Source organism: Astatotilapia calliptera, chromosome 15, assembly GCF_964374335.1.
Source record: "Astatotilapia calliptera chromosome 15, fAstCal68.1, whole genome shotgun sequence".
NCBI lineage: Eukaryota > Metazoa > Chordata > Actinopteri > Cichliformes > Cichlidae > Astatotilapia > Astatotilapia calliptera.
In genome coordinates, this window is record NC_137436.1 from 20,060,597 (window position 1) to 20,084,934 (window position 24,338).

At 37.8% G+C, this 24,338-nt stretch overlaps 2 protein-coding genes across 7 annotated transcripts in view; one reads left to right on the plus strand and one right to left on the minus strand.

The window, feature by feature from the left end:
- The window catches only part of tbc1d32 (TBC1 domain family, member 32), a 188,946-nt gene that overhangs the window by 116,373 nt on the left and 48,235 nt on the right, over positions 1-24,338 (plus strand). The gene's annotated exons all lie outside the window — the stretch shown is intronic.
- Positions 1,488-15,327, minus strand: LOC113019410 (uncharacterized). 5 transcript variants are annotated; one of them, XR_013902009.1, is made up of 6 exons: positions 14,541-15,327; positions 13,409-13,437; positions 5,037-12,981; positions 3,355-3,471; positions 3,135-3,238; positions 1,488-3,032 (listed from the first exon to the last, which is right to left on the minus strand). XR_013902009.1 is itself a non-coding variant. In XM_080290155.1 (4 exons), exons 3-4 carry the CDS (start codon positions 12,180-12,182, stop codon positions 3,451-3,453), a joined length of 7,167 nt encoding a protein of 2,388 aa, XP_080146281.1. In that variant the 5' UTR covers positions 12,183-12,981; positions 13,409-13,437; positions 14,541-15,327; the 3' UTR covers positions 1,488-3,450. The 5 variants fall into 5 exon arrangements, 2 of the variants coding, with proteins under 2 accessions (XP_080146281.1, XP_080146280.1); XR_013902008.1 differs by having other exon boundaries at positions 1,488-3,238; XR_013902007.1 differs by having other exon boundaries at positions 3,135-3,471.

Sequence of the window (24,338 nt, forward strand, 5' to 3'; positions counted from 1 at the left end):
CCTCCACTTGGATCCACACAGTTTAAAAAGTTTACATCTCTGAGCTTTGAAAGACACGGTGTTGGAAAGAGAACAATAATGGCGACGTTTTGAGGGTAAAATGATGGCTGTAACACTGTGGACACAGCAGCAGTTGAAAGAGAAGTGTTTCAGATGAATCTTGGCAGAGTGAGAGAGAGAGCTCGTTAAGCAGGCAGGTGTGAGCCTGGTTGCTATAGTGACCGCACCCAATGGCTCCATACACACGGACACAGACATGCACCTCACTTTTGCTGCTTAAAATGAACAGAAAAGTCAGGCCGAAACAAATCGTTCCCATATGAAAAGTACAAGTCGTATTGACGAAATTCTTTCACCGTGAGCGACAGCAATGTCTAGTCTACTGAATTCTCAGTTTTCATGCCTGTGGAGTTTATTATATGGACGTGGTGACAGTGGAAAGACACCATGCTCTTCTGATTTTCAAACGAACCTTCTGAGCCATTTTAACATTAGAGTCTATGGAAGAGTTGGAGGGAGGAGGCTGTGCATTGGTGACATTTATGAAAGAACCATAACACCTAGTACAATAGTAAACACATTGGATGAAAGAGGACAGCGATGGCTACGTTTTGAGGGTAAAATCATACCTGTAGAGCAAACGCTGCGGACACAGCAGCAGTTTTAAAAAAGATTTTAAGATTAATTTTTTTGCTCCTCTCACTCTAGCAGTTGAGCTGCCTCACTCTAGCCCCAACATTCCGTCCCATACACACCCATTATAAACTCTGAAACGGGTGAAAAAACATCATGAAACTTAAACTGGAACTGAAGAAAAAGTATAATAGATATTGAAAAGATAAATACAAGTTGAATAGTTGAATGTCTTGTCTTCGTTTTAAAGTTTGAATGGTGGCTCTATGTCAACGTATGTGGAAGTAGTAAGAGTTTAAAAATGAGTAAGTTGAATGAGGATTTGAAGGGTCTCCCCATTGAAATACATTATAAATTTTTGTTGAATAAAGTTGAATAAAATTAAAAATATAAATGTTAAAAATATGAAAAATAGAAGCAGTGTTGTCCAAAATAATAGGAATCTAACGGTGTTTGAATGGTTTTTCTAAGTTGAACGGTTTTGAAGGAGTAGGCTTACAAAAAACGTACGGAAAAATAAAATATAATAACTAGAAAGTGCATTTTCTGAAGAAACTGCAGTGTGAATGCTTGAATCTGAATGTATGCACTGAAATGAATTAATTGCTGAATGTTAAGTTAAAAATTCCGAATGAGCTGGAAAATACAGAAATTTTCACCTGAAAACAAAAGTGCAGAACTTTTGAAAGCTGATGTTCACACAGAAGAAGTTGGAAAAAAGCTAAACATGTTTAAAATGTAAATAATAAAAAGATGAGTAATGACAAAAGAAAATTTAGAGTCAGAAAACCTCTGAATGAATATTAAAAGTTCAAATTCTTCTAATTGAAATGAACTTAAAAGATGAACAAAAATTCTGGAGAAAATACAAACTTTAATATACAGCATAATGTTTTTCAGACATATACACATGTGTATATCATGTTTAATAGTATTACATACATCAATTTGTTTTGTATGTCATAGAAAATAACATAAAAATCTTAAGTCATATTTTACAGCTTCTTTCTGAAAAGGACTAGTAGAATAAATAAAAATAACTAAATTAAATAACTAAATAAAAAATAATAAGCAAGATATGAAATACATGAAAATTCAACTTTTAAAACCACAATCCTGAACCTTTAAATTGTGTTGGTTTCTTAGAACATGGCTGAACAGCTGTTTCTATCGTCCTACTTAATCTGTCTACACATCTTTTTATTACTCATTCTTCTTTATGTTTTAATGTAAACAGAGTCCACACAGTGGTAAAAGAGAACTGTATAGAGATTTTTGAGTAAAGTCAAATGAAAGCGTAAGGTGGTGACACAGTTTAACACATGCAAATAATCAAATAAACACATTAGTCCTTTTTGTGAACATGGATAAATAAGTATCAATACAGCATTGTTCAGCCATGCCACTAAATGCTTTTTTACACATTGTTTTAACCTGGGCTCAGACACAAAGTCCCAAAATTAGTTAGTCCCTGACTTTGAGTTGTGGTTATGACTAATTATTATACACAAGGCTTTATCTATCTGAACTCTAAGGACACAAATATGAAAAAAAAAACCTATACTTACCAGCTGATACCCCACACTACACACTAGGTGTGCCATGTGACCTGAAACTTTGGTACAAAATCATCATAATCATTCTGTTAACACTGTTTTTTAACGCTGTTTGTGTTGCTGTTCAGCAGTTTAAAATGTTTTAGATTGGATTACATGGAATGAATTTGAATTTTCTTGGGGGGTTTTGTGTGTGTTTTGTTCTTAGCAGATTTTTTCTTCCATACTGTTGAATTCCAGTTACCACATTTCTGGTCATATGACATCCCGAGTGCCCACTTAAAAAAAATCCCCACAGTTAATTCAACATTAGAACAAAATAAAAATATCCATCCATCCATCCATTCGCTTCCGCTTATCCTTTCCAGGGTCGCGGGGGGCGCTGGAGCCTATCCCAGCTGTCATAGGGCGAAAGGCGGGGTACACCCTGGACAGGTCGCCAGTCTGTCACAGGGCCAACACACAGGGACAGACAACCATTCACACTCACATTCACTCGCACATTCACACCTAGTGACAATTTGGATTAATCAATTAACCTATCCCCACAAATAAAAAAATAAAAATATGTTAAAGAAAAAAAGGTTTGCTCTGTGATGAAATACTAAATAAGCATACATTGTACAGAGCACTAACAATGACAACAATCCTTTAGCCTGTTGATCAGAGAGAGGCAGTCATTATGTCCATTTAAAACCTGTAATCACAGAGCACAATGTTTCTGTGAAACTATGAAGTCCCATATGATCCTCATCATGTCCAGTGACTTCAGAGTGGATCCTCCCTGTCATCCGGCCAGTGTTTGATGTGTGGCAAGCAGCACAGAAGCAGGATAGCTGAGGACTTTAAAAGAAGAGCAGAAAACAGGAATATGTAGTTGTAAATGTAAATATCAGTGATACTTGTCTTGTCAAAGGGAATAAAATAATGAAAATGTTAACTTACACACTCATTTAGGGAGGATCTTGACACTGCACAGAGGAGGCACAGTCAGTCTGACAATGATGGTGATCTCCAGGGATGTTTTCCTGCAGCAACATTCCTGCCAACTGGCCGTATGATCCAGAGTAGTTGGTTTGTAATAAACAGAAAGGTGTATATGTTAGGTAGTGTGCACTCAGAGCTGGTCCTAAGAAACAAACACATCCTGTAATAAACTGAATACCTGTAGTAGTGCTGCTGCAAATATGAAGCCCTTCTATCATGAGTGGTTTCAAAGAAGGTGTTTTGGAGGCTCAGTCACAGAAACTGTGCAGTCTGTTCAGTCCTGAGTGTCTCGACTCTGAAGAGGATGGATCACAGAGGGAAACACCTGAGTACAGACATTACAATACACTCTAACACTCCTAAGGTCAAGTGAAAACACAATTTAAACACTTCACAAGGAATGAATACATGTTTTCATGGAAATAATGTCATTAACCCTTTTTGTTGTTAGTAAATCTCACCGACTGCTTGTGGGACAAGCTAGAAGGAAGACTTATCACAGAATCTCTCCTGTGCTCCAGATGTGAAGTCTCACGCTCTGATCGTATGGCAATGAAGATGGTGATGATGAAGTTTCTCTGATCTGTGGCATTACAGTTTCTGGCTGCTATGTGCTTCACATTGTTGGATTTTACATGTGAAGCTTGGAGAAGACACAGGAGGACTGTGTCTCTCTTAAAAAGAAAAAAAAAAGAAAAACAAAGGAAACCTAACAGGAAAGGAAACCCCCCCCCCCTCGACTCCCACCGTACCCCCCCCCCCCCCCTCCCACTCAACTCCCCAACCTCACACCATCAAATGTCTATACAAATGTAGGGTATCAGCTGGTAACAGAAAGCAAGTGTAACATATGCACTACATATGTAACACTGCTGAAACATTTCTGGCCAGAAATGTGCAGTTATCAACCCAGACCCACCCTGATGATTGCACTGGCCAGAAACATGATAAAAGCTCATAAAAATTTATGTTTCATAGAAAAATTTGTCCAAAAATATAATTGTGTACTTTTGAAAAAGTTTAAAGTTTATAACAAACCAAAATAATAATATTTTTGTAAATATTATTTCAAAATAGAGGCACACATAAAGTGGCTTAACTGTCATTATTGCTGTAATTAGGTTTGTTTGTTTGTTTGTTTGTTTGTTTGTTTTTTTAAAAAGCAACCTTTAGTCATTATTGTTCTCTCAGAAACAATGAAGAAGCTGTTGAACATTTATGTGTTGTGTAGGCAATCCTCTGGTCCACCCTCCCTCCCTCCCAGCCACAGTGAGACTGGGGCAGCCTGGCAGGATGTTGAAGCCTGGCTGCAGAGAGGATATGCCTACACTGTTCGTTTCAAACTGCTATATTTGATTTTTCTGACATTTATAGGTTACTGTTAGTGAATTTTAGATTTTCTGTAATAAATAAAATTGTCATCTTTTACTGATATCATTACTTAATTCATGTAATTGTATTTTATGTAAACAATTCAACCATTATACTGCAATGCAGAGCGTCAACTTTTAAATATCGCTCTACTTTCTTAAGTCATTCAAAAATATAGATATTACTTACTGTATTCAAAGATCTAGATCATGAATCATCACAGGACAATACACAGTATACTGGGTCATGGTAACTATGGTATGTCTTCATGACTCCAGAATGGAGACATCGATCTGACTGAGAAATGAAAATTAGGTCAAGCAGTGTGTTCTTCTCTGTGGTAGGGGCAGTGATGACCTGTGCGTATCCCCTAGACTCAAACAGCTCCAGGATTAGTTTGTTTGCACTGGATAAAACATTCTCATTAAAATCACCACAAACTATGATGGGATGACAGTCCATGATCTCCAATGAGTCTAATAGGCTTACCAGGTTTTTCAGGAATGGCCTCAGAGTGTAGTCTGGAGGTCTGTATACAACTGCAATCAGAGCACTGACTGGTGCTTCAACCTTTAAAGCCAGAAATTCAAGGTCAGTTACATTATGGATGTACTGTTTTTCATGCACTTGAATGTCACTTTTCACATAAACAGCAACTCCACCACCACTTCTGTTTGCCATCTGGGGAAAGTTTGTGTAGGACAGGTGTCTGTTGCGTTTGAACAAATTGTAATTTTCCAAGTGGAGACTCTCTGCGACAAAAGAGCCCCGCAGGTGTGTTTCTGTTAGGCACAAAACATCTGCTAGACACAATTCATGGTGACTTTTGATGTCATTAATGTGAGCTGGCAGTCCCTCTGTATTATGATGAACAATGGTGAAAACCTCTGACCTGCTCAGTGTTTGCCTCACGTGTAGAAGAGGCATCATGTCATCAAGGTTGGCTTGTCTCATGTTCTCAAGCGCTGCAGTGATTTCTGGGTTGGTGAATATTTTTTTCTCCTCCATATCAAGAAGATACAGTCCACTGAGAGACGTCACTCTACTGACAGCTACGTAGGCCATGCCGGGCTCAAAAATGCTCTTAAGAGAGACAACAGCTGATGTAGTTGTCATACCCTGTACCTTATGTATTGTACATGCAAAGGCCAGCTTCACTGGGAACTGTCTTCGTACCACTCCTTTCTGCTTCAGATTCTCCTCTGCTCTCTCAATGTACACCATATCGTCTGCTGGTGTGCGGTTATTCTTTCCAGATGTCTCATTATCCATTTTAAGTCCAAGCTTGATGATGTGTTGGTCATTTTCAGAGTAAACTACTCTAAGTAGTATTCCAAAAGCTCCATTAACCAAACCATTTTGTATGTCAATGTTTCTGGTGAGCATGACACGAGCTCCTTCTGCAACTTTCAGTGTGTCTGGTAACTCGTTTTTACCTCCTTTCAATGGTCTGTCTTGAAGTGCCATTCTGCCAGTTCTAGGATCTTTTCTATAATCATCTGCATGGATGTCAATGATATGAGTGTGGAGCAGAGCCAGTGTTGAAGAGTTGTGTGCATCCACTTCTTTATTAGTTGCAAAAATGTGCAATGCATCAGTCGGACAATGGGCTGGTTCAGTTATGGCCTGTAACAACAAATTTCTATCTGCTTCGCAAAGCTCATCCAACTTTCCTTTTACACGAATTCTGTTCAGCATCTCAGCAAAGACAACATCATCTTTCTGACGCATAATCTCAGTCAGAGTGATCATCTGAAAATGCTCCCGCCACAGGTCGATCTCAGACGGGTCGTGCACACAGAGAGGTTTAGACTGTCGCACTGGGGGTAGCTGATAGAAGTCTCCGACAGCAATGACTGACATGCCTCCAAAGGGTCTCCGAGTCCCTTTGATCTGTTTGAGTCTTGCATCTACATATGCAAACAGATGTCTTGACACCATAGACACTTCGTCAATGACGATTATTTCAGCATTCAAAAGTTCTGATCTGACTTCATCCAGCTGATTGCCAAGTCCCTGAATGGGAGGTTTTAAGCTTCTAGGCAGCTTGAGAAGAGAATGCAGTGTTGTTCCAGAAATGTTAAAAGCTGCAGTCCCAGTGAAAGCAGTTAACAGGACAGTGGGTTTTGATATGTCAACGTCGTCTGCATATCTGGGCACTTTGCTCAGTATCTTAGATGCTTCTGAGTAGATGCATTTGATAAGATGTGATTTTCCTGTTCCAGCACCACCATTAATATAAAAGAAAAACTGCTCTGGATTTAGAGCACAGACTCTTTTAATGCACCAGTCTCTAACTGCATAAAATATGCAGGCTTGCTTCTTATTCAGATTTTGAAACATCTGACGTAACAATGTGGGATCAATAGCAGGGGGTTCCCTGATGGCTCTGACTTCTGTTGAAGCATCAGCCTGACGGCTGTAGTCGGGCACATCTTCCTGTTCATTTTCATTGTCTCGCTCTCTTTCTTGTTCGACAAGTGGCAACCTTACGAGATCTGATTCAGGTGCCAGATTACACCATTCGTCAGTCACACCTCTGTTCTGCTCATATTCCTCAACAGCGCTCTCGATCTCCTCACTGTTTTTCTCATATTTTTCTCTGTTTCTTTTGACAATGTGTTGCACGTACTCAAGATGGTCAGTACCTGGTAGCTGTACACAGCCAGCACCATAGAAAGCCTGATAGGTTGGCAACGATGGTGTTTTCAGTTCGTGGTCTGAACGATGAGGAAGGTACAGTTTAAGCAGTCTTCCGTAATATTGCTCTGGATGTTTTTCTTGTGAGCAGCGGTGAAATCTGATGATAGCAGGCTTATTGTTTTTGCGCCTTTGCACAAACCCCATCTCATTGAGAAGGGGCAAAACATCTTTACCTTTTTTCTGTTGGCCATAGACAATCCTGCAAGTAGCAGCAAAGTCTGCCATGCACATCTCCTCATACTCTGGTGTTTCAGGTCTGGCTTTGTATTTGTCATTCAAAGATGTCATCCAAACATTGGAAGACTCAGGTGTTGTGTTGTCCAGAACTGACAGGGGACGACTCATTTTCACAGGATTATCATCAGTTGGAATGAATATTACAGCACGTGAGCATTGCTTCATGTGAAGACCACATGCACGAGCAACACACTCCTGTGCACTGATCTCTCGCTTCTTTGAATATGCCTGCATGACGGCTCTCATTTCATCGCACTCATTTACACTGTCCTTATGGGAGTTCTCAATGACAGTTTTCAGGTACTCAGATAGCCCGCCCTCTTTTTTTGATATATATTTCATTAAATAATTTGCAGCACCAAAAGCATCTAAAACAAAGCTTATGTCGATATTACTGTTCCAGGCTTCAAGCAGATGTGGATTATAGCCGTTTATCCAAGAGTCTTTTGGATCACGCTTTAGTATGATCGTACTCCTCATGTTCATTTTATTCAGGTATCTCTCATATTCTGCATGTGTCAACTTGCATCTTTCCAAGAGCTGCTCTAAACTCATGGAAGCAGTTTCAGGTTCATTCAGCAGCTGGTTCAGTGGTCTGAGCTTGTTCTTTGCCGTTTCTACTTCCAGTGCATCATCCTCACTGGGTCTTGTGATCATTGTCTCATTGCAGGGTGGTTTGGGAAAACCAAAACGGCACCCGGAGCTTAAACTCCTAAAGCACGTCTTTGTGTGGTTCTTACTGTGTTTTTGCACTTCTGTTACTTTTTTGTACAGTTCAGGTTGTTTATGTGGATCAGGCAGCTGAGCTGTGATGTATTTGTTTATAAAATCAAGAACAGTTTGCTCATCATCCTCCTCAAACACAGGAGCACCTTCTACCCACAGGAGGCAGTGTATGTGTGGGCTTCCTCTGTGCTGAAACTCAACTCTGTAAAAGTAGTCAATGACTTTGCCAAGTGGCTCTGCAGGAGATAAGAGTAAATCTCTGAATAATGCTTCAACTCTCTTGTCAAACATGCGCATTGTTGTGACAGGATTGCTTCTCAGGATGTCACACTTTGCTGACCAGTCGAGTCCTTCAAAATTCACTTGTTCACCTTGCTGCCTTGTTATTGCCTCGATCACTTCAGGCCAGCGCATTTCAGCAGCTGAAAATGTGCAAAAGAACGTGGGAGTTCCCAACTGTCTGATCATGGCAAAAAGATCTCTTGTTGTTTTCTCCCAATAGGCTGGGGTTCCTCTCAGAGGCTGCATGAATCTCACTGCATCTTTATTTCGCACCAGTTTCTCCACCTCATGTTTATCTTGTAACATGCCTGAGGTTATTTTTCTACCATCTCTGGTCAGAGGCTTTGCCTTCCTTAACTGTACTGTCATGCTGGATGTAGCCAAGTGTATTTCAGTCACAAACTGTGCAAAGAATAAATAGTTTGTGTCTTTGGCAAAACGATCATCAATGCAGAAAAGTCTTGATTTGAAATACCCACTGGGGGATACTTTGATCAGCCTTCTTTCATCAAGTGTGTTTTGGCCTGTAGGAAACTGCACAGGGAAGGCCATGGCCTCCAGTTTAGGTGTTTTGAAAAAACTTATTGGATTGTTTCTCTCTGCAGGAGCAACAGAGTAGATTCCTTCACTGAAACATAATATCTCCTCAGCCACATCAGGGGGCTGCAAACAGGACTCGAGTGCAAAACCACCATTAGTCAGTCCATCTGCTTGCTCTGAATCATCTCTCATCTGTTCATGCGATTGTTCACCATCACAGGGTAACATGTCAATGTCCTGTTCATTTATATTTTGTGCTTCACTCAGTGCATTTTTCTCACAGCTGTCAATTTCCATTAAATCAGCCTCATCATAATCGTCCTCATTCATGTTTTCATCATCATCATCATCATCATCTTCATCAGGAAGTGTTGGATCACACAGCTCAGCATCATCTCTGATGCTCACATCCTTATACTGTGGGTGAATCTGCTTGAGTTTATGCAGTGCTTGCACAAGTTTAGACCAGCTTACAGTCTGAAACAGCTGATGACCTTTGTAAGACAAGCGTCTCTTCAATTTTACTCTCAAGACCTGAGAATTAATTCTCAATCGAGGCAATGCTTCAACAGTTTCCTGTACCTCGGATGGGACACAGACCACATTTCCTCTAATTGCTCTTTGTCTGCCTTTGGGAAGAGGAATAATCTTTGCAAATGGTATGCACTTGGCTATGAGATGTCTCTCCAGTATGTTGAGATCAGACAGTTCAGGTGGAGTATCAGCAAGATCCAGTTTATTGGCAACAGCAAGCGCTGGCATGGATCCATTTTTAAGATGATCGTGGCAGGTGTGACAAATCCACTCTCTTTTTCTCTCATCGGGAACATTGCACTGCTCATTTCTGCAGTTTTCATCACAAACATGAACAAATCTTCCAGTCAAACATGTTGTAACCACATGTGGGTTTTTGACATACTTTGACCTTGTGCAGGGTCGCACTTGGTTTGGAAATGAAGCCTTGAAGCATACAGTACATGGGCATGATGGTCCAGCTTTGATTTGTGATTTGAACACAGATATGGCCTCGTTGATCACACTGTTGTCACTCTCTTGGGTTTGTCTGTTCACCCATCTGTATTTCCTTTTTATTTTCATTGCACATCTCATGTTGTGCATAATCCTGAATGCAAGATTACTTTGATACCTGTCTCGCATTAGTTGTTTCATTAGTTGTCTGTGTCTTACTCTGAATGCGTTATCACGTGCATAACGCTGAGTCACTCGAGATCTCTGTCTCTCTCTGAATTCAGGGTTTTCTTGATACCTTTTAGTGATATAGTTTTTTTGTTTTTGTCTAAATTCAGCATTGTCACAGTAGCGTCTTTTAATATATTGTTGTTGTTTCTTTCTAAATTCATCGTTCTCACAGTAACGTCTTTTAATATATTGTTGTTGTTTCTTTCTAACTGTAGCATTCTCAGAAAAACGTTTTTTAACATATTGTTTTTGTTTCTTTCTGAATTCATCATTTTCACAGTAACGTCTTCTAATATATTGCTGTTGTTTCTGTCTGAATTCATCATTTTCACAGTAACGTCTTCTAATATACTGTTGTTTTTTCTGTCTGACTTCAGGATTGTTTTTATATGCCTCGCTTGTGCAAGACTTTTTCTTTTCTTTGTACTCTTTGTTTGAAGCATACTTTTGTCGTTCTTTCCTTTTTTGGTTTTCTTTTCTCTGATTTCTGGGTTTCTCTGATGCCATTAATCTTCTTCTCATTTTTTGCCTTTGTTGTTTATTAACTTTTTTCAGTTTTTGTAAAACTATATCAGAAAGATCACAGGAAGCAACATTTGTTATTGCAGCATTTGATTGACATAAAAAAGCATCCCTTGATGGAAGGAAACTTAATTCACTGCATAGTTCTTCAGTTGGTATATTAGGAGGTTCATTCTGATCTTCATATGATGTGAACTGAGTCACGTGGACTTCTTTTTGTTTCACCGGTGGCGTACAAATGGACATTTGACAAAAGATGTTCTCAGTCAGATCAGTCGTTGTGTTTCTCCTTGGAGTAGAGGAGTTTGCTTCATCAACAGTTGTATCAGAGTGAGTAGATGCCACAGCAGTGGCAGCTGTTGGTCTGCAGACTGTGTCTGTGATAGTATCACTCAGGTTGACTGTGCTCATACTGTAGAACTGCACAGGCTTCAGTTCATAGTTACAAGAGGGTGATATCTCCATCATTTCATAAGAATCTTGGATCCTCTTAATCATGTCACTGAGGAGAGTGAATTTCAGCATCACTGCTGTACCACGATTACGTGACTGTAGTAGTAGAGGAAGACCACTGGGTGTTCTGGAGTGTGGATCAAAGAAACCATATTTGCCTGATGTGGATTGGAACACTGCGATACACAATCCACTCATAATCAATAAGGCATACTGCACATCTGACAACAGGCAGCTCAGTCCTGCTTCTAAGCTGAGAAAGGTATCTACTGCCTCCTCTGGAGGTTCTTCAAATGTCCCATACCGGGAAGGCTGTGTCATGTCGACATCATACATAGACCAGCGAGCATCAACTTTGTCTGGCAGCTCATCGGTTGCCAAATGAATATTTTTAGGAAATCTTTTCTTGGCCTCTTTGTACATCACATCACCTTTATCCAAGACCAGATTAAGGTCAGCTGTAGTCATGTTATCATTCTCATGAAGGAAAGCAAGAAATGTGAGTGAGTTACATGTGCACTGCTTGTTTCTGGAGTCTCCATATTTGGGATGAGCCTGGCTGTGAGATGCACAGATATGTGTAACAGAGGGCTGGTTTTCAAAGTTCACTCTTTCTGCATGAGATGGTCCTGCCACATCACTGTGACGGCCTCTTTTTACAATATCAGCATAACCCACCTGTGGGGCACTTGACACCTCAGGTTGGTCTCTATGGTTTACCTGATGATCATTAAATTCATGCTGCAATCCAATCTTTACAGCATCTGCATAGGATACCTGTTGTACATGTGCAGGAACATGTTGACCTGCCTGTTTGACACCATCAGCATTGGTCTTTGCAGACACAAAGTCTTCTGCAGAGCTCTGAGGAAAATCACACTCAGCTTGTTCACATGTTGGTACTTCATAAAACTCATGGAACTTCTTCCAGCGTTGTTTTGCAGCTTGTGACTTTTTCTGCTTCCTTGGCATTTTTACACAAGTGTTTCTCTTAGTCTTTAGAAAATATGTTTATAAAATAAGAGTGGCACAGAGCAGGAGATGTTTTCTTTGTCTTTATATTTCAGTTTTTATTTCTCAGAAACAGATGTCTTTGTTTGACAGTTTGTCAGTCAAGAGAATAATATGCACTCTCTTTATTGGCTTGGCACAACTTAGCAGCAAGCGCAAAGTGAAAAACAGCTAGAGAGAAAATTTAGAAGAGAGAACAGACAGAGCAGGAGAAACACGGCTGGGAAATCACAATCAAACCGTGAATTAGAGTTTTCTTTATTTGTTCAGTTTGTTCTCAGGTAGAGGCAATATGCACTCTTTATTGCTTTAATGGCTTGGCGTTTTTCAGCAGCAAGCCAAGAGTGAAAAACAGGTAGAGAGAAAATTTAGCAGAGAGAACAGACAGAGCAGGAGAGACACGGCTTTAAATCAAACCGCAGAGTTTTCTTTGTTTGTTCAGTTTGTTCTCAGGTTGAGGCAAAATATGCACTCTTTATTGTTTTATTGGCTTGTGCATTTTTCAGCAGCAAGCCAAAGAGTGAAAAACAGGTAGAGAGAAAATTTAGCAGAGAGAACAGACAGAGCAGGAGAGACACGGCTTTAAATCAAACCGCAATAAGATTCTTGGTTTGGCAAAATTTCTCACAAACCACAGGGTGAAATACAGATGGAAAGAAGGCAGAGACAACAGGTGGAGTAGGACAGAAGATAGAGGGGTTGGGGGGTTGGGATGTGAGATAGAAGACTGGAGATCTGGTCCTTGTTCTTCTTCTGCACACTGTGAACAAAAAACAAGAAAAAAAAATTTTTAATAAAATTATATCACATGGTAATTGTATGAACTAATTGTGACTACTGAAAAAGGACAAAACAAATATTCAAGCTAAACTGTTGTCGGCTGCCATGTGCAAAAAGTTGCACAATTTGGCACTTTTTAAAAGAATAAATATTTAATTAAATTCAGCAATAATATTTTTAAATACAAATATGACTGAGTGAATTGTTAACTAATCACATGTAATGTGCAAAAATGTACGAAAAAAATATTTTAGCCCAATTGTTAAGCTGAACTTATGTGTCTTTATTATAAAAATGTGTTTAAAAGGTCTAGCACAAAGTTTGAACCCATCACTTTAAAGCTTATATTAGTCAGATTATTTTTTTAAAATTTTGGTGTACTTCTCTAACAGTATGTGCACACCTACCAGGCAAAGCACAGATGTGAGTCAAGTTCCTGAAAGTGTAAGACAAGAAATAACATGTTAGTTGTCTGTACAGTTTTATCAGACTAACAAAAAAACAAAGCCCACACGACATGATACACTGAACTTATAGTCAGCAGGGTAATTATAGAGTAATATAGCACACCAGCTGATACAGCAGCCATTTTATAATTCAAACTAATTAACTGAAGTATTTATTTAAGTACTTATATAAGGCTACTGTTAGACTGTTACTACCCTTAGCATCGCTAAGTGCTAACACTAACTTCAGTTAGTGTTAGCACTGCTGGTAGAACTAGCACTCTTACTGTTAAAACTGAGGCACAATGGCAATAATAAAGCTCATTTGTTACTTTTGTCTCACTGACCGCCAATAAATATCACAGGAATATCACAGGAATATTCTTTTTGTCAGTTAAAAACTGCTAAGGCTAGTGTTGGCACTATAGCTAGCGTTAGCATTGATGCTAGCATTAGCATCGAAGCTAGCATTAGCACTGCTACTAACAGCAAAAGTCATGAAGTACTCTTACTGTTAAAACTGAGGCACAATGGCAATAATAAATCTCATTTGTTACTTTTGTCTCACTGACCGCCAATAAATATCACAGGAATATCACAGGAATATTCTTTTTGTCAGTTAACAACTGCTAAGGCTAGTGTTAGCACTATAGCTAGCATTAGCATTGAAGCTAGCGTTAGCATTGAAGCTAGCGTTAGCATTCCTGCTACTAACAGCAAAAGTCATGAAGTACTCTTACTGTTAAAACTGAGCCACAATGGCAATAATAAATCTCATTTGTTACTTTTGTCTCACTGACCGCCAATAAATATCACAGGAATATCACAAGAATATTCTTTTTGTCAGTTAACAACTGCTAAGGCTAGTGTTAGCACTATAGCTAGCATTAGCATTGAAGCTAGCGTTAGCACTGCTGCTAACAGCAAAAGTCATAAACCTATATAAATGGTAGCAAAGGTTCTTTTTTTGCTTTCTTTATTCTTTGAACTCTGTTGAACTTTAAAAAGACTTGATATGTGAGTTTAAATGTCAAACATGTATTTTTACCATCATAAAATTAAAACAGTGCTGTACTGAGTGTATTGTACTTACCACAGCAGAGAGCAAAGCGGAATGACGGCAGTTGGTGCAGTGATTAGTTAAAGACTGATGAGGCGTTCAGGTGGTGCTTGGAAATTTGAGCATCAGTTTGAACATCAATAATGAGCATATATATTTCTCTGTCATAGAGAGACAGAGAAAAAAATACACAAGACTCACCAGCATACAAATTGGTACTTTTTCTCTTTATGTCACTCATTCGCTTATACTCAGGAAAGAGGGCAACTGGCATTAAATTAGCAAATAAAAAGTATGTCATCTTGAACTGTTTTATGGATTTTATTTTAAGACTACTTTGAGCGTATTCGTGGGGAGATAAACTATACAGACTAAAAACAGAGACATTAAATGAGATTCGATTATTTAAAATGTGGGAAAATACACTACAGACAGGTAGATGCTGTGAGCTTTAATTATCCAGTCAGAAAAGATTATTTTAAAGTCATCAACTGACTAAAACTGCCGAGGTATGAAAAACCTGTGTGGAGAAGACAAGTCCACCAATACACAATCAACTTGAATTTAACAGGGCAATAATTCAGGTCTCTATTCAGTTAGCCTATATTAACTACTGACATACTGTTAATCTGTGGCAAAAGCCTGTCAAACCTGTCTTATTGTACCTATTGAAAAAGTTAATCTTACTACAACTGCTTAGATGTAACACACATTTTTGATTTAATCTTGGCAGAGTGAGAGACAGAGCTCGTTAAGCAGGCAGGTGTGAGCCTGGTTGCTATAGTGACTGCACCCAAGGGCTCCATACACACGTACACAGACATGCACCTCACTTTTGCTGCTTAAAATGAACAGAAAAGTCAGGCCGAAACAAATCGCTCCCAAATGAAAAGTAAAAGTCGTATTGACAAAATTCTTTCACCGTGAGTGACAGCAATGTCTAGTCTACTGAATTCTCAGTTTTCATGCCTGTGGAGTTTATTATATGGACGTGGTGACAGTGGAAAGACACCATGCTCTTCTGATTTTCAAACGAACCTTCTGAGCCATTTTAACATTAGAGTCTATGGAAGAGTTGGAGGGAGGAGGCTGTGCATTGGTGACATTTATGAAAGAACCATAACACCTAGTACAATAGTAAACACATTGGATGAAAGAGGACAGCCATGGCTACGTTTTGAGGGTAAAATCATACCTGTAGAGCAAACGCTGTGGACACAGCAGCAGTTTTAAAAAAGATTTTAAGATTAATTTTTTTGCTCCTCTCACTCTAGCAGTTGAGCTGTCTCACTCTAGCCCCAACATTCCGTCCCATACACACCCATTATAAATTTTGAAACGGGTGAAAAAACATCATGAAACTTAAACTGGAACTGAAGAAAAAGTATAATAGATATTGAAAAGATAAATACAAGTTGAATAGTTGAATGTCTTGTCTTCGTTTTAAAGTTTGAATGGTGGCTCTATGTCAATGTATGTGGAAGTAGTAAGAGTTTAAAAATGAGTAAGTTGAATGAGAATTTGAAGGGTCTCCCCATTGAAATACATGGGAAATTTTTGTTGAATAAAGTTGAATAAAATTAAAAATATAAATGTTAAAAATGAGAAAAATAGAAGCAATGTTGTCCAAAATAATAGGAATCTAACGATGTTTGAATGGTTTTTCTAAGTTGAACGGTTTTGAAGGAGTAGGCTTTCAAAAAACGTACGGAAAAATAATAAAATATAATAATAATAAAGATTAGAAGAACAATACTGTGAATGCTTTTCAAGCATTCACACTAATAATAATAATAAAGATTCGAATAACAATACTGTGAATGCTTTTCAAGCATTCACACTAATAACTAGAAAGTGCATTTTCTGAAGAAACTGCAGTGTGAATGCTTGAATCTGAATGTATGCACTGAAATGAATTAATTGCTGAATTTTGAGTTAAAAATATTGAATGAGATAAAAAAAAAAACAAAAAAAAAAACCGAATTTAACCTGAAAACAAAGGTGCTGAACTGCTAAAAGCTGAAGGTTACACAGAAGAAGAAGTTGGAAAAAAACTGAAAATGTTTTAAATGTAAATTAGAAAACCCTAAGAAATGAGAAAAGAACATTTAGAGTCAGAAAACATCTGAATGAATTTTAAAAGGTCATATTCTTTGAATCACTGAATGACTAAAATGTGATCCCTCCACTTTGATCCACACAGTTTAAAAAGTTTAAATGCCTGAGCTTTGAAAGATACGGTGTTGGAAAGAGAACAATAATGGCGACAATTTGAGGGTAAAATGATGGCTGTAACACTGTGGACACAGCAGCAGTTGAAAGAGAAGTGCTTAAGATGAATCTTGGTACAGTGGCAGGCAGAGCTCGTTAAGCAGGCAGGTGTGAGCCTGGTTGCTATAGTGACCGCACCCAATGGCTCCATACACACGTACACAGACATGCGCCTCACTTTTGCTGCTTAAAATGAACAGAAAAGTCAGGCCGAAACAAATCGCTCCCAAATGAAAAGTAAAAGTCGTATTGACAAAATTCTTTCACCGTGAGCGACAGCAATGTCTAGTCTACCTAATTCTCAGTTTTCATGCCTGTGGAGCTTATTATATGGACGTGGTGACAGTGGAAAGACACCATGCTCTTCTGATTTTCAAACGAACCTTCTGAGCCATTTTAACATTAGAGTCTATGGAAGAGTTGGAGGGAGGAGGCTGTGCATTGGTGACATTTATGAAAGAACCATAACACCTAGTACAATAGTAAACACATTGGATGAAAGAGGACAGCCATGGCTACGTTTTGAGGGTAAAATCATACCTGTAGAGCAAACGCTGCGGACACAGCAGCAGTTTTAAAAAAGATTTTAAGATTAATTTTTTTGCTCCTCTCACTCTAGCAGTTGAGCTGCCTCACTCTAGCCCCAACATTCCGTCCCATACACACCCATTATAAACTCTGAAACGGGTGAAAAAACATCATGAAACTTAAACTGGAACTGAAGAAAAAGTATAATAGATATTGAAAAGATAAATACAAGTTGAATAGTTGAATGTCTTGTCTTCGTTTTAAAGTTTGAATGGTGGCTCTATGTCAATGTATGTGGAAGTAGTAAGAGTTTAAAAATGAGTAAGTTGAATGAGGATTTGAAGGGTCTCCCCATTGAAATACATTATAAATTTTTGTTGAATAAAGTTGAATAAAATTAAAAATATAAATGTTAAAAATATGAAAAATAGAAGCAGTGTTGTCCAAAAGAATAGGAATCTAACGGTGTTTGAATGGTTTTTCTAAGTTGAACGGTTTTGAAGGAGTAGGCTTACAAAAAACGTACGGAAAAATAAAATATAATAATAACTAGAAAGTGCATTTTCTGAAGAAACTGCAGTGTGAATGCTTGAATCTGAATGTATGCATTGAAATGAAATAATTACTGAATTTAAGTTAAAAATTTTGAATGAGATAAAAAAAACAACCCGAATTTAACCTGAAAACAACAGTGCTGAACTGCTAAAAGCTGAAGGTTACACAGAAGAAGAAGTTGGAAAAAAGCTGAAAATGTTTTAATTGTAAATTAGAAAACCCTAAGAAATGAGAAAAGAACATTTAGAGTCAGAAAACATCTGAAAGAATATTAAAAGGTCATATTCTTTGAATCACTGAATGAAGAAAATGTGATCCCTCCACTTGGACCCACACAGTTTAAAAAGTTTACATCTCTGAGCTTTGAAAGACAAGATGTTGGAAAGAGAACAATAATGGCGACAATTTGAGGGTAAAATGATGGCTGTAGAGCAAACACTGTGGACACAGCAGCAGTTGAAAGAGAAGTGCTTAAGATGAATCTTGGTACAGTGGCAGGCAGAGCTCGTTAAGCAGGCAGGTGTGAGCCTGGTTGCTATAGTGACCGCACCCAATGGCTCCATACACACGTACACAGACATGCGCCTCACTTTTGCTGCTTAAAATGAACAGAAAAGTCAGGCCGAAACAAATCGTTCCCAAATGAAAAGTACATGTCGTACTGACAAAATTCTTTCACCGTGAGCGACAGCCATGTCTAGTCTACCAAATTCTCAGTTTTCATGCCTGTGGAGTTTATTATATGGACGTGGTGACAGTGTAAAGACACCATGCTCTTCTGATTTTCAAACGAACCTTCTGAGCCATTTTAACATTAGAGTCTATGGAAGAGTTGGAGGGAGGAGGCTGTGCATTGGTGACATTTATGAAAGAACCGTAACACCTAGGACAATAGTAAACACATTGGATGAAAGAGGACAGCCATGGCTACGTTTTGAGGGTAAAATCATACCTGTAGAGCAAACGCTGTGGACACAGCAGCAGTTTTAAAAAAGATTTTAAGATTAATTTTTTTGCTCCTCTCACTCTAGCAGTTGAGCTGTCTCACTCTAGCCCCAACATTCCGTCCCATACACACCCATTATAAACTCTGAAACGGGTGAAAAAACATCATGAAACTTAAACTGGAACTGAAGAAAAAGTATAATAGATATTGAAAAGATAAATACAAGTTGAATAGTTGAATGTCTTGTCTTCGTTTTAAAGTTTGAATGGTGGCTCTATGTCAATGTATGTGGAAGTAGTAAGAGTTTAAAAATGAGTAAGTTGAATGAGAATTTGAAGGGTCTCCCCATTGAAATACATGGGAAATTTTTGTTGAATAAAGTTGAATAAAATTAAAAATATAAATGTTAAAAATGAGAAAAATAGAAGCAGTCATGTCCAAAATAATAGGAATCTAACGATGTTTGAATGGTTTTTCTAAGTTGAACGGTTTTGAAGGAGTTAGATGCCAAAAAACGTACGGAATATGGAATAATAATAAAGATTCGAATAACAATACTGTGAATGCTTTTCAAGCATTCACACTAATAATAACTAGAAAGTGCATTTTCTGAAGAAACTGCAGTGTGAATGCTTGAATCTGAATGTATGCACTGAAATGAATTAATTGCTGAATTTTGAGTTAAAAATATTGAATGAGATTAAAAAAAAACAAAAAAAACCCGAATTTAACCTGAAAACAAAGGTGCTGAACTGCTAAAAGCTGAAGGTTACACAGAAGGAGGAGTTGGAAAAAAACTGAAAATGTTTTAAATGTAAATTAGAAAACCCTAAGAAATGAGAAAAGAACATTTAGAGTCAGAAAACATCTGAATGAATATCAAAAGGTCATATTCTTTGAATCACTGAATGACTCAAATGTGATCCCTCCACTTTGATCCACACAGTTTAAAAAGTTTAAATGCCTGAGCTTTGAAAGACACGGTGTTGGAAAGAGAACAATAATGGCGACAATTTGAGGGTAAAATGATGGCTGTAACACTGTGGACACAGCAGCAGTTGAAAGAGAAGTGCTTAAGATGAATCTTGGCAGAGTGAGAGAGAGAGCTCGTTAAGCAGGCAGGTGTGAGCCTGGTTGCTATAGTGACTGCACCCAAGGGCTCCATACACACGTACACAGACATGCACCTCACTTTTGCTGCTTAAAATGAACAGAAAAGTCAGGCCCAAACAAATTCTTCCCAAATGAAAAGTACATGTCGTATTGACAAAATTCTTTCACCGTGAGCGACAGCCATGTCTAGTCTACCTAATTCTCAGTTTTCATGCCTGTGGAGTTTATTATATGGACGTGGTGACAGTGTAAAGACACCATGCTCTTCTGATTTTCAAACGAACCTTCTGAGCCATTTTAACATTAGAGTCTATGGAAGAGTTGGAGGGAGGAGGCTGTGCATTGGTGACATTTATGAAAGAACCATAACACCTAGTACAATAGTAAACACATTGGATGAAAGAGGACAGCCATGGCTACCTTTTGAGGGTAAAATCATACCTGTAGAGCAAACGCTGCGGACACAGCAGCAGTTTTAAAAAAGATTTTAAGATTAATTTTTTTGCTCCTCTCACTCTAGCAGTTGAGCTGTCTCACTCTAGCCCCAACATTCCGTCCCATACACACCCATTATAAACTCTGAAACGGGTGAAAAAACATCATGAAACTTAAACTGGAACTGAAGAAAAAGTATAATAGATATTGAAAAGATAAATACAAGTTGAATAGTTGAATGTCTTGTCTTCGTTTTAAAGTTTGAATGGTGGCTCTATGTCAATGTATGTGGAAGTAGTAAGAGTTTAAAAATGAGTAAGTTGAATGAGAATTTGAAGGGTCTCCCCATTGAAATACATTATAAATTTTTGTTGAATAAAGTTGAATAAAATTAAAAATATAAATGTTAAAAATGAGAAAAATAGAAGCAATGTTGTCCAAAAGAATAGGAATCTAACGATGTTTGAATGGTTTTTCTAAGTTGAACGGTTTTGAAGGAGTAGGCTTTCAAAAAACGTACGGAAAAATAATAAAATATAATAATAATAAAGATTAGAAGAACAATACTGTGAATGCTTTTCAAGCATTCACACTAACTAGAAAGTGCATTTTCTGAAGAAACTGCAGTGTGAATGCTTGAATCTGAATGTATGCACTGAAATGAATTAATTACTGAATTTAAGTTAAAAATATTGAATGAGATAAAAAAAAAACCCGAATTTAACCTGAAAACAAAAGTGCTGAACTGCTAAAAGCTGAAGGTTACACAGAAGAAGAAGTTGGAAAAAAGCTGAAAATGTTTTAATTGTAAATTAGAAAAACCTAAGAAATGAGAAAAGAACATTTAGAGTCAGAAAACATCTGAAAGAATATTAAAAAGTCATATTCTTTGAATCACTGAATGACTAAAATGTGATCCCTCCACTTGGACCCACACAGTTTAAAAAGTTGACATCTCTGAGCTTTGAAAGACAAGATGTTGGAAAAAGAACAACGATGGCGACGTTTTGAGGGTAAAATGATGGCTTTAACACTGTGGACACAGCAGCAGTTGAAAGAGAAGTGCTTAAGATGAATCTTGGCAGAGTGGCAGGCAGAGCTCGTTAAGCAGGCAGGTGTGAGCCTGGTTGCTATAGTGACCGCACCCAATGGCTCCATACACACGCACACAGACATGCACCTCACTTTTGCTGCTTAAAATGAACAGAAAAGTCAGGCCGAAACAAATCGCTCCCAAATGAAAAGTAAAAGTCGTATTGACAAAATTCTTTCACCGTGAGCGACAGCAATGTCTAGTCTACCTAATTCTCAGTTTTCATGCCTGTGGAGTTTATTATATGGACGTGGTGACAGTGGAAAGACACCATGCTCTTCTGATTTTCAAACGAACCTTCTGAGCCATTTTAACATTAGAGTCTATGGAAGAGTTGGAAGGAGGAGGCTGTGCATTGGTGACATTTATGAAAGAACCGTAACACCTAGGACAATAGTAAACACATTGGATGAAAGAGGACAGCCATGGCTACGTTTTGAGGGTAAAATCATACCTGTAGAGCAAACGCTGTGGACACAGCAGCAGTTTTAAAAAAGATTTTAAGATTAATTTTTTTGCTCCTCTCACTCTAGCAGTTGAGCTGCCTCACTCTAGCCCCAACATTCCGTCCCATACACACCCATTATAAACTCTGAAACGGGTGAAAAAACATCATGAAACTTAAACTGGAACTGAAGAAAAAGTATAATAGATATTGAAAAGATAAATACAAGTTGAATAGTTGAATGTCTTGTCTTCGTTTTAAAGTTTGAATGGTGGCTCTATGTCAATGTATGTGGAAGTAGTAAGAGTTTAAAAATGAGTAAGTTGAATGAGAATTTGAAGGGTCTCCCCATTGAAATACATTATAAATTTTTGTTGAATAAAGTTGAATAAAATTAAAAATATAAATGTTAAAAATAAGAAAAATAGAAGCAATGTTGTCCAAAAGAATAGGAATCTAACGATGTTTGAATGGTTTTTCTAAGTTGAACGGTTTTGAAGGAGTAGGCTTTCAAAAAACGTACGGAAAAATAATAAAATATAATAATAATAAAGATTAGAAGAACAATACTGTGAATGCTTTTCAAGCATTCACACTAACTAGAAAGTGCATTTTCTGAAGAAACTGCAGTGTGAATGCTTGAATCTGAATGTATGCACTGAAATGAATTAATTGCTGAATTTTGAGTTAAAAATATTGAATGAGATTAAAAAAACAACAAAAAAAAAAAACGAATTTAACCTGAAAACAAAGGTGCTGAACTGCTAAAAGCTGAAGGTTACACAGAAGGAGTTGGAAAAAAACTGAAAATGTTTTAAATGTAAATTAGAAAACCCTAAGAAATGAGAAAAGAACATTTAGAGTCAGAAAACATCTGAAAGAATATTAAAAGGTCATATTCTTTGAATCACTGAATGACTCAAATGTGATCCCTCCACTTTGATCCACACAGTTTAAAAAGTTTAAATGCCTGAGCTTTGAAAGATACGGTGTTGGAAAGAGAACAATAATGGCGACAATTTGAGGGTAAAATGATGGCTGTAACACTGTGGACACAGCAGCAGTTGAAAGAGAAGTGCTTAAGATGAATCTTGGCACAGTGGCAGGCAGAGCTCGTTAAGCAGGCAGGTGTGAGCCTGGTTGCTATAGTGACCGCACCCAATGGCTCCATACACACGTACACAGACATGCGCCTCACTTTTGCTGCTTAAAATGAACAGAAAAGTCAGGCCGAAACAAATCGTTCCCAAATGAAAAGTAAAAGTCGTATTGACAAAATTCTTTCACCGTGAGCGACAGCAGCTTCTAGTCTACTGAATTCTCAGTTTTCATGCCTGTGGAGTTTATTATATGGACGTGGTGACAGTGGAAAGACACCATGCTCTTCTGATTTTCAAACGAACCTTCTGAGCCATTTTAACATTAGAGTCTATGGAAGAGTTGGAGGGAGGAGGCTGTGCATTGGTGACATTTATGAAAGAACCATAACACCTAGGACAATAGTAAACACATTGGATGAAAGAGGACAGCCATGGCTACGTTTTGAGGGTAAAATCATACCTGTAGAGCAAACGCTGTGGACACAGCAGCAGTTTTAAAAAAGATTTTAAGATTAATTTTTTTGCTCCTCTCACTCTAGCAGTTGAGCTGCCTCACTCTAGCCCCAACATTCCGTCCCATACACACCCATTATAAACTCTGAAACGGGTGAAAAAACATCATGAAACTTAAACTGGAACTGAAGAAAAAGTATAATAGATATTGAAAAGATAAATACAAGTTGAATAGTTGAATGTCTTGTCTTCGTTTTAAAGTTTGAATGGTGGCTCTATGTCAATGTATGTGGAAGTAGTAAGAGTTTAAAAATGAGTAAGTTGAATGAGGATTTGAAGGGTCTCCCCATTGAAATACATTATAAATTTTTGTTGAATAAAGTTGAATAAAATTAAAAATATAAATGTTAAAAATATGAAAAATAGAAGCAGTGTTGTCCAAAAGAATAGGAATCTAACGGTGTTTGAATGGTTTTTCTAAGTTGAACGGTTTTGAAGGAGTAGGCTTTCAAAAAACGTACGGAATAGATAATAATAATAACTAGAAAAATTTGCATTTCCTGCGAAAATGCAGTGTGGATGCTTAAAGCTGAAGCTGTATGCAAAAAGTAGCTGAAAAAGCTGAAAAGTTGCAGAAATTGTAAAAACTTTGCAGAAGCAAAAGAAGTTTGCTAAAATGGAATAACTTAGCAGAACTGCAATATCTTAGAGGAAACATAATACTTGGCAGAAATACAATAGCATAGCAGAATTTAGCAGAAATATTGTAACTTACCAGAAACATGATAACTTCTCAAAAATACAAGAATTTAGGAGAAATAGTATAAGATAACAGAAAGAATATATTTAGCCAAAAATACTTAAACATTACAGAAACACTATGATTTAGAAA